The following is an 11,895-nucleotide window of genomic DNA, read 5'->3' as shown; positions in this document are numbered from 1 at the left end:
TGTGGCATTTACCCCATCTGTCATATTTTTCACAAAAGGTATCTTGCACGCGTGAGCTATGCGCACGTTCAGAACGAGACTGTTACAGTGTGTGTTAAGGGCATGTTGATTGATAGACTTTATTCGAGCCGCCCAAGTTGGCAACCTACTTTTTCTGACGACATAGCTGCTGCCCCATCGTACGCCTGGACCCTCATTTTAACAATTGGAATATTGTTCTCTGTTAAAACCTCTACTATTTTATTTGCAATTGTTTCCCCAGAAGTACGTTTCAGATGGAGAAAGAAGAATTCTTCTCGAATACATGGCTCACTTTGACTTTTATAAAAAAAATTGCACATACCAGGCCTAGGGGAGATAATTCATTTTCCATTATCAATTACAATGTCCATGCCCTGCCACGATCATGGAAACAGTTTGATGGCATTGAACGATACAAGAATTCTATATTTTAATGTAACTATGCTTGTAGGTGTGGATTACTTTGTAATATTTTCAGTAGTTTGAAATATTCACAAATGTATTTTTAATTGTTTGATTTTTAGATGTGCTATAAGCGGCACATTTTTTAAAACTTTTGTTTTTGGATTTGTTTTCTATCGTCTGCACCAGACAAACATCAACCATGGATATGGTTTCATTGGTAGACAGATTTTCGAACTTTTTATTAACAATAGAATCTTGGACAAAAATTGGTAAGAAATCATTGCGTTTTTCGGATACATTGTAGTATCTCTTATGGTTGTATTTTAATTTTATACTAGTGGAAATTAAGGAGAAAGTTTTGACAGCGGGAAACTTTATTCCATCATCCATGTTATCTTAAACATGATGCAATGGGCCTACAGTAATCTTGCTTATAGACATGTAAAAGAGGTCAGTATTCATTAAATTGCTTCGTCTAGCATTCGTACCTGTGCCATTGGCTTAGTAGTCTTGCGCTCAACTGATCGAGCTAAAGAGAAATAGCCTATCGCGGCTACTTTGTTTTTATCAGGGTTGCAGATATGAGGCGTGTTTGGATGTTTTCGGCTACTTCGTTACTTAGTGCAGTAGTCTTTACAAAGATGTAGTTTAATTGTTATGACCCGTGTTAAGAGAATAGAAAGTTTTGTCTTCCATATTATTAACGTTTGAGACGTTGAGAGGAAATTCATTTTTGCGATGCATTCCATTGCTGGATGGGACTAAGGGGCCCTGGGTCCCTCAAAACTAAAATTGATACATCCCAATTTCCATCAAATTACATTGCTTATTGCTCTGAACACCACACTGTTTTTTCTACACTTATTTTTGGTTGAAATTTAACACAAGACATCCGTCTGTCAACTGTCTTGTGTCTAGCATGTTGGAACCCAGAGAAACCTCCAGCTAATGGTTTTGATTTTTATACATAACCCAATAGGATATTTTCATTTCAGCAATTAAGCCTAGTGTGTGGTTGTATCCCCATCTGCATAAGCCATACCACGATTTTTGGATTGCAACTGAAGCATTGTGGAGTTTTGGCTGCAAACAATCATGGCAAATCCTATTGTGCATCTCTTTGGTCACAGGATTCATTTTCATGTTTACTCTGCTGAGATATTTAAGAAAAGGTCAGTGTTAATTGAAAAATTGTTTTGGAAAAAGACCTGCAGGTTGATGAGTTATAAAAGCAAATACAAACTGTTATTTTACATATTTGATTAGTTTATAATTAGCAGGGATATTGATTAGATGATATGGTATACAGTGACCTGCCATAAATATTTCACCTTTTTTGTTATTTTACTGTATATTCTCTTATATTTAATGTTTCAAACCTTTTTAAATGAAATTTCCTGATTTCATTCTTGAATAATTTTTCACGAAATTTTGTATCCGTACAGAGAATTGTTTTCTGTTTCATCTCCTACTATTTTCATTGTTTTCTTCTGTGTATTAAATGGAAAATAGTCATATCTTTGCATCATACAATTTTGGGATGCTATTTTGACGTCATTTGATAGGAAATATATCCATCATGGGAAATGAAAATGCCGTGAGAACCCACCCAGTGGTCTTTTTGTTCTTATACCCTGTAACATGTTGTCACAAAAATTAGCAATGTAGATCATTTTGTATCATTCCTGGAATAAACTATGGAAAATTAAAAGAGTATTAAACTATGGCTTTTATTGCACTTATAGGACAAAGAATTGTCAGAATCAATTCCTAAATGAAGTCAAGAAAATTCATTGAAAAAAAATCAGAAATATGAAAAATATATCATTACCTGAAATAAAAACCTTTTGAAGAAAATGCCAAAGTTATTCTATTTCTTATGCATAACATATTAAAGAAATTTTGTCATGACCACTGAAATTACAGTGTAATGAATTTATAATGAACCTCAGTGACCTTAGAATAATTGTAATTATTGTAGGACAGCTCTTCTGCATATTCTGATATTTATGAAATGATCAATTACTAAGCATCAAGATGCAGATGACTTCAGACATTCATATTAATTAAGAAGATATTCTAAACAACTACAAGAAGAATCGCACGAAAAGACTTTCATTTTTTGTCATAGTCTTTGATTTGTGATGTGATGTATTTTTCTTCACATGTCTATTTTAAACAATTATGATGAATACATTATTCTTTAAGGGGAGAGCACTAGAAGTTCTGCTGTTAGCAACATTCCACATGTCTCTAATTGGAGTGTTTTTGACTTAGCCAAGGTAAGTAATTTGATAAATATTTTTAGGTTACTATGATCCAGACATTTCCATACTTAACTCTGTTCAATGCCTACAGCAGCTATGATATAAACAAAAAATTCCTTTCAAGGCCATACTACATAATGATTTTCAAGTTTCGTCAAATGCATATCAATGAAATGTTAAACTGTATGATGATGTTTGAAAATACACCAAATATATATTGAAAAATGTGAAAGACAATTTGCTATACTTTGGATGTATTTACATGCATAAAAAAACCAATATTGAAATGGCCTGAAAAATTAATTGTTTCTTTCGGATTAATGGCACTTAAGCATTGGAGAAAAACACATACAATATTTGCACAAAAAAGTGGTTATTTCAAATTACTACTTGTATTTAAAAAAAGTTTTAGAACAGATAGTTTATCTTCTTAGTTTAACTCTCTGGGCTTTCCATTGACACCTCAGCTTTTCATCTCTTGTAATCTCTTGTATCTGGATATTATTGAACTCTGGAGAGAACACATCTTCACAAATGTTTTCTCTAGGTATAAAACAAATAAATATATGTTAAAATAATGAATGTGTTTTAGACTGCCTACCGGCCTGGCCACACTGAAGCTATTATGATGTTAGTGAACCAGTTTGGATATGATGTGAACTATATCATCCCTTCCACAGGTCTCTCCTTGTTCCTGGTGGGTAACAAACAAGATAAGTTAATCGTGAAAGCAAAATCTTACATATTTACATATTGGGTCTTGATGTTTAATTAAACGGTATCAGAAAACTTGCATGGTTAATACAACTTCTGTGTGTTGCCTATTTTCTTTTTTGACAATGGAAATTAATTTCTTTCCTCTGTACCAATGAAGACTTCTATCAGACTAGATGTGTTGATTTGAATGATATATTTCCTGTCATAAAAAGAATTTTGTAATGTTTGGTTGACCATTGTCCTAAATGTAAAATGTATATAAGTATAGATTAAAAGGTTAACAGTATTCTTCATGAAAATAAGCGGTTAATCAATTATTATAGTTTATTCATATCTAAACAGTGCACCTGTCTTAGTGGAGAGAGGGCTGCTATTCAGTACATGCTAAAGCAAGGTGAGTTGAACATCAGATTTTAAATCTATTTTGTGATACAATATACATGTACAAAACCTGAAAAATTTTCTGCCTGGAATATAACAAAAAGATGTAGAAATTCATAAAAACTTTTTATTTTGCTTTTAATTAATATTGGCAGTACTTAATGTTAACATCTGTAGTTTTGATCAGGTGCAGATATCAATTCAACCAGTGAAGATGGAGATACTCCTTTGTATCTGGCCACTTTTGGAATCCTGAATGCTGCAACGCCTGACCTAGAAGTCATTACAGATCTTATAGAAGCAGGTTGTGGAGTTTTTATGTGCTTGTGAAAAATTTGTTTGGGTCTTATTATGGTAAGGCATCGTCCATCAGCCTGTCCTTCAATCCGTCATAAACATTTATTTCTTTGACATGAGTTAATAACCTTATGAACAGCATTTTGTTTCAATCATATTTCAGAAAGTTTTTTTCTTTTCAGCATTTTAACCTTGTCCTTTGATTTCTTTCAATTTTCCCCATCTCTTTAAAAATTGGTATGCTTTACTGTATCATTTAACCATATAACATTGTTTTCCCTCTTGACATTTTGACTCACTATTAGCATTTCCAAATTTGTATTCTTTTTGATACAGTAAGTTGATAATATTATTAAGCAGGTGGGGAGATTGCAGAATCTGAGAATGGAAGTATATACATACAGACAATTATATAGACCATATATTACAATACAGTACAATTGCCTGCCTTGTTTCACAAAAAATTCATAGTGCTTTCTAACTGAAATTGCTTGCACAAGATCAAATGTCTGAAGATTGAAGGTTAAGGTGACTGTTTCTACATGAGAAACTAATGATTGCATTACTTACCAGCAGGTGTAAAATGTCAAATGGTGAGATTCTAGTTTTGATTGCTTTCGATCATTAAATGGTGAAATTCTAATTTTGATTTCTTTCGATCAAAGCCAATGAAATATTGAAAACGTATGGCACAATATCCTATACATGATTAGCAATGAATTATTATTCTTTTGCTGCAGGAGGCTGTAAAATTTAAATATAAAATCATGATTTAAAGACAGTTTTGATGCAAGCAAAATATGATGAAGTGACATGAACCCCATTCCCACCCCATCCCCCTCCCTACAAATCCACAAAAGCAACCATAAAATGAAAAGTATGGATCTTTTTAGTGTTATTTATAAAGCATACTCTGAGGACTTTTGCTTATAAGACATACTCTGAGGACTTATCAGGCAATATTGGTTGACCAATAATTATCAATAACTGATAAGTAATCTATACAATAAAACACAAACAAGGCCAACATTACAACTTAGGTGTACATGTGTATGCATTAAAACACAAACAAGGCCAACATTACAACTTAGGTGTACATGTGTATGCATTAAAACACAAACAAGGCCAACATTACAACTTAGGTGTACATGCGTATGCATTAAAACACGAACAAGGCCAACATTACAACTTAGGTGTACATGTGTATGCTACATACATTAAAACACAAACAAGGCCAACATTACAATTAGGTGTACATGTGTATGCATTAAAACACGAACAAGGCCAACATTACAACTTAGGTGTACATGTGTATGCATTAAAACACGAACAAGGCCAACATTACAACTTAGGTGTACATGTGTATGCATTAAAACACAAACAAGGCCAACATTACAACTTAGGTGTACATGTGTATGCATTAAAACACAAACAAGGCCAACATTACAACTTAGGTGTACATGTGTATGCATTAAAACACAAACAAGGCCAACATTACAACTTAGGTGTACATGTGTATGCATTAAAACACGAACAAGGCCAACATTACAACTTAGGTGTACATGTGTATGCATTAAAACACGGCCAACATTACAAGGCCAACATTACAACTTAGGTGTACATGTGTATGCATTAAAACACGAACAAGGCCAACATTACAACTTAGGTGTACATGTGTATGCATTAAAACACGAACAAGGCCAACATTACAACTTAGGTGTACATGTGTATGCATTAAAACACAAACAAGGCCAACATTACAACTTAGGTGTACATGTGTATGCATTAAAACACAAACAAGGCCAACATTACAACTTAGGTGTACATGTGTATGCATTAAAACACGAACCAACATTACAACTTAGGCCAACATTACAACTTAGGTGTACATGTGTATGCATTAAAACACGAACAAGGCCAACATTACAACTTAGGTGTACATGTGTATGCATTAAAACACAAACAAGGCCAACATTACAACTTAGGTGTACATGTGTATGCATTAAAACACGAACAAGGCCAACATTACAACTTAGGTGTACATGTGTATGCATTAAAACACGAACAAGGCCAACATTACAACTTAGGTGTACATGTGTATGCATTAAAACACGAACAAGGCCAACATTACAACTTAGGTGTACATGTGTATGCATTAAAACACAAAACATTAGAACAAGGCATGTGTATGCAACACGAACAAGGCCAACATTACAACTTAGGTGTACATGTGTATGCATTAAAACACTAACAAGGCCAACATTACAACTTAGGTGTACATGTGTATGCATTAAAACACGAACAAGGCCAACATTACATGTGTACTTAGGTGTACATGTGTATGCATTAAAACACGAACAAGGCCAACATTACAACTTAGGTGTACATGTGTATGCATTAAAACACGAACAAGGCCAACATTACAACTTAGGTGTACATGTGTATGCATTAAAACACAAACAAGGCCAACATTACAACTTAGGTGTACATGTGTATGCATTAAAACACAAACAAGGCCAACATTACAACTTAGGTGTACATGTGTATGCATTAAAACACAAACAAGGCCAACATTACAACTTAGGTGTACATGTGTATGCATTAAAACACAAACAAGGCCAACATTACAACTTAGGTGTACATGTGTATGCGTATGAAATTTCAGTTCAATATCCTCATCTACAGCAGAAATCTTAACTGAATGTATCTAAAGATTTTCCAAACCAGTAGTCCTTAATTCTGGAAAAAATAAGTTAAGGTAACTAAATATGATTACATGTATAACCTTCTCATGATACCATGTTGAACATATCAAAGGACTTTTCAGTTAATATCCAAAATTGTCTAGAAAATGAATGGAAACTGATGAATTTGTTTGAAGTCCTTTACACATTTGGGCCTCGCGACCTTGAAAGTGGGTCAGGGTTTCTTTTTTATCAAACTTAATAGCCCTTTATTTCAGCATGCAGCTGCCCCACTATCACAACCCAGGACTTCTTGCTTCAACACAATTGACTTCTGTGACCTTGAAAGTAGGAAAAGGTCATTCATTGGAGCAAACTTGGTCTTATCCCACCATGCTATATGCTCAACATCATGACCCTGGGTGTCAAGGTTATTGAGATTTTAACACAATAGTCCTTTTAATTACTTCAAGGTCATTTCTTGAACCTTTTATTGGCCCATTATTTGATCCTGGGTATTTTTGGTCATTGAAATGATTTTTTTGAAAGGGAAAATTTGACACTGGATGCTGCATCTTAACTTAACTTGCCATGGAGTAGATTTCAAAGTTAACAAAATATACTCAACTGTGTTACGTATCTATAAAAAAATATAGAAAACTATATTCCCTTTTGGGATCCTGGGGAAGTGAAATGCATGACTTTGATAATGCATCTTAAAACCCTTCAACCGATAAAGAGGAGTTTGAATCACCAAAAATATCATTTCTTATATAAACTATTAACATGTGATCTTGGGATAATAAAAGTGAGTTTTGTTAAAGAGCCTTCTACTCTGGAAGAGGATTTCATTCTTTCATATCTAGGTTATGTTTTTGATGCATTCAATTTGACCTCTTTTTGTCCTGCCCTTCAAGCCCCTTGGGTTTGAGGATAACATAATTAACATTTTTGGTTCACCTTTAGGCATGGAATATTTTCTTGAAACTTCATTTCTGGTGACCTAATTTTAACTACACTTCAAATTGTTCAGTTTAATACTCTAAACAGTTCTTAAAATGAACAGAAGTGAATAATAAATAATACCCACACTTACATAAGGGGAGTATATATCATAATCACATTGTCTATTCATGAGTGTGCAGGAGTCTATATCTGTATCTGTCCTTGATAATCTTGCATACAAGATATCTTGTGAACTCCTGAACAGATTTGGTTCATATTGACACCATAACACCATACTACCAAAGTCTACTCCTAAATAGATTTTTGTAGTCATAGATCACATGTCATCCTTCACAAACCTCTGAACATATTAATTTCAGCTTGTTTCACACCATAGCATACAAACACCAAGGTCAACATTTCATTTGATTTTCGTGGTCATTGATCAAGGTTTAAAAAGTTCAGTCGTCATCCTTGACCACTTTAGAAATAAAAAGCTTGTGTACAAGATATATAACAAATAACCACATGACAGCAATAACTACTTACTTTGATCCAGGGATGAGGGGTATATCTGTGTAAACCCTTGGTCACTTTGTTTCTTGAAATTGGTAAGTGCAATGGCATAACTTGGGAAAAAATAGTTTGTTTGAACAAAATAAAAACTCTACCTGCATCTTATCATTAAATGACTACATTGTGCATACTGTACCAACTTATGGAATAAGAGGCCTTTCTAAAACTTCCCTAAAACTTTAAAAGTGAGTTTTGAGATCAAGAATTGATGTTATTATGGTTCTTAAAATCCAGTCATATTTAGTTACCGGTATGTCAATTGTTTTGAATTATGAATTTTACAGGCTGTGATGTCAACAAAGCAAATCTCCGTGGCTATACCCCATTGCACCGAGCAGCTAGTAAGGGAAGTGTACCTGTCATCAAATGTCTTCTCCTGTACGGTATGATTAATCAGCAAAATTAATATGGCTATTTGGCTTCTACATTACTTAACCAAGCCTCCAGTTTGTAGGTGACAACATCTTTATTTCTGTTAAATGAATAAATTAATCAATGAACTGAAAAATGTCACATGCAAATTAAAAGGTATTTTCTTGTCTAAGAGCTAATAACAATAAATAATATCCAGTAATTTTAGCTCACCTGGCCTAAAGTGAGTTTATGCTGTAGAGCGAACTCTGTTGTTTGCTATCTGCCATCCTGCATCTCCTTTCCTCTTCAAACATCCTCTTAATAATCATAAGACCTAAAATTATTGCCTGGAAGGTTCCTTTGATGAAGACAAAGTTAAGAAAAGAAAAGACCTTCAATCATATTCCAGGTCACAGGGTCAGATATGTTTAAACCTTTTAACAACTTCTTAACCAACATGCCTAGAATCATGATATTTTGAAATTCCATGAATGAAACCTGACAATATTTTTGAAAGATCACAAGGAATAGATATGTGCTTGAAACCTCTTAATTACAGAATTATTGCAGTTTGTCAAAATATTGTGTCGGATAAAGCTGGCTCGGGGAGCATTCATGAGTTTCATCGTTACTCTTTTTTAAAGGAAGAACTTGGAGCAAGAATCACAAATCACTTTGTCAAAGTGATATCAATTTTGACTACAGTAGGTTGAGAATGTGACCTTGTACGACAAAATTACGGCTTTGAATATTTGTTTAAGGATTGAAGACTACTTGGTATAATCAAGCTGGTAGAATAGCTATTTATATCAACACTAAACAGTAACCTCTATTTTGACCACAGAGGTTGAGATGCATGTAATTTGATAATTCATGAAATAGATAGAGGAAATGGCAAAAATCCATTTGTAGTAACATTGATCTCTATTTTGACTCAGAAGATTGATATGCAAACTTGTGAAAAGATTATGCTTATATGCAAGTGTGTCCAGTTTCAAGGCATTCAGATGATTGTTGAATTTGGTGGAGTGAGAATGTCAAATATCTATTTAACGGTGACCTCAATTTTAACACCATTAAGCTGAGACACAAAAAAATTTACAAGAAACTATGGCTGTGACTTGGTGTATGAAGCTTTAAGACAATTGGATAATAATAATAATAACTCAGTACAGCCCGAATATCACTGAGTAGGGATATATGAGCAGACCCCTATATTCCTTTGCCAACTTGTTTGGTTTTTAATTGCATTTTGTATGAAGAAAAAGAAAATATATTACCGATTAGGATGTAGAATTGTACCCCTTATCCTACTGAGAATCATTTACATTTTGTATTTTCAGCTAGAGATATCACTGTTTATTTAACACTTGATATATTTTGCAGAGACTTGTGACTTTTTTTGCTTCTGATTACTAACAAAATGTGGAAATATGACCATGTTTTGTGATACCATTTTTTAGGTCACCTGAGGCAGAAACCTGTGGCCTAAGATGAACCAAAATAGTGAATTATACAGTCCCCACAGCACTGGGGCTGGGCGAAAAAGTATCAAATTGATTTCAAAAATCTTCTCAAAACCCAGATATGATAAGAATCAAATGCATCTTAACGTGCTTTACCAAATTTCAAGGTCCCTGTAGGGATTGGGTAAAGTTTACTATAGTTTATATAGGAAAAAATATTTTTTTTAGCATAAGTTGTTTAATTTCCAGTCGGAAATATTTCAAATTTGGTTAAAGTTATGAGCGAAGTATGACTGTTGATGGCTAGATAATATGCATATATTGTTTCTGACTGACCCCCAGGGGCAGATGTTTGGGGCCAAAAAGAGGTCAGATTGACTTAAATTTCAAAAATCATCTTTACAACACCCTGGTTTGTTAGAATCAAATACTCTGTATGAATGGAAGCTTCTTAAGGTGCTTTGATTACCAAAATGGTATCTCATTTTTCCTTGGGGAGGAAATTCAATTTACTGTGATTTTAATAGAAAAAGTGCAATTTTGAGCATAACATTGTTTATTTCCCAAAAGAAATAAGAATTATTTGTATAGGATGGGAGTTTTGGTGATATACAAATATTGACACTAACTTACTATCATCATTGCCACAATTTCTTTTTTATGATACTTGAAAGCTTTTCTTTAACCTTTATATTCAATATTGCTGATCTTAAGTGACAGTCAAGGCTGCTAGGCATCTTCTTTTCTTAAAAGTTAAAAAAATAACTTACATTGATACTGGATGTATGTTTGTAAGATGCACTGGCTATGCAAATACCCTGAACTCAAAAGAATAATTTTCAAAGGTATTGATTGTATAATTATATATTTGCTAAAACAACACATTGATGCCGAGACAAGACATGCCATAGCAATGCACAGGGAAGATTCATAATGGATCAACAAAATAATGAAGTACATACAACTTTGGCTTTGTTAACTTCTAGGGACACAGACAGCTTATCTGCATTGATTTGCTAATATAAAATCTTGTATCGGGAAAAGAAATATAAATACAAGGAATGAATTTCAATATGAAATGCTGTAGTTAAGCAAATGCTTCTCTCCAGCTTTGCTCTTCTCAAATGTTTCAGGTGCAGACCCCTACCAGGCAAGCAAAGCGGGAGTCCTTCCCATTAGTAATGCAATCAATGCAGGTATGAAAAAAGAAAATGATAAAGATTTGAAGAAACGATGAGAAAAATGTTTATAAGAACAGAAAAGTTGTCTGAATCCACTTCCTTTAAGGACTTGAAGCATATTTTTAAAATCATGTATTCCCGTCAATGAATAAATTTAATCTATAATCTTGTATACATGTACTCTATGCTTACATATATTAATGTACATTTTCACATTTTTTTTAATGGAGACAATATCCAAGTTTTGACTTAATTTTGTCCAACAATCAAGGTATTGTTTTGTATTAATGATACATGACATTAAAACTCTTACAGGCAACTTGAAGGCTGCAGAGTTTCTGAAAATCCACATTGATAATCCCCATGTTTGGGATGTGGTGGATCCTCACACACCACCCAGGATACAGCTTGGACTGCAGAGCCCACGGCGAAAACATCTGGTGGAGTCCTCAAGGCCCATCCAATCTTTATCAGTCCTAAAGACTTGACACTACGTCTCCACATTGGTGCCATGTGAGGCTGTCCATCTTCAACACTGTCTCCGTTCACTAAAGATCTGTTGTATTTGGGTTATGATGAAAGTAAACTTGTGTGAGATGGC

The 11,895-nt window shown here is 33.8% G+C and overlaps 1 protein-coding gene across 1 annotated transcript; it reads left to right on the top strand.

Annotated features, from left to right (window-relative positions):
* Nucleotides 1-625: 625 nt before the first annotated feature.
* LOC132545354 (ankyrin-1-like) lies at nt 626-11,782 on the top strand. Its single transcript, XM_060209034.1, has 9 exons — nt 626-695; nt 1,422-1,598; nt 2,635-2,708; nt 3,286-3,390; nt 3,753-3,804; nt 3,979-4,095; nt 8,578-8,676; nt 11,247-11,309; nt 11,610-11,782. Exons 1-9 carry the CDS (start codon nt 626-628, stop codon nt 11,780-11,782), a joined length of 930 nt encoding a protein of 309 aa, XP_060065017.1.
* The last annotated feature ends 113 nt before the right edge of the window (nt 11,783-11,895 follow it).

This window comes from Ylistrum balloti, unplaced genomic scaffold (genome assembly GCF_031769215.1).
Source record: "Ylistrum balloti isolate Yb309-2 unplaced genomic scaffold, AGI_CSIRO_Ybal_v1 Utg369842, whole genome shotgun sequence".
Classification (NCBI taxonomy): domain Eukaryota; kingdom Metazoa; phylum Mollusca; class Bivalvia; order Pectinida; family Pectinidae; genus Ylistrum; species Ylistrum balloti.
This window is presented reverse-complemented; position numbering and strand designations above follow the sequence as displayed.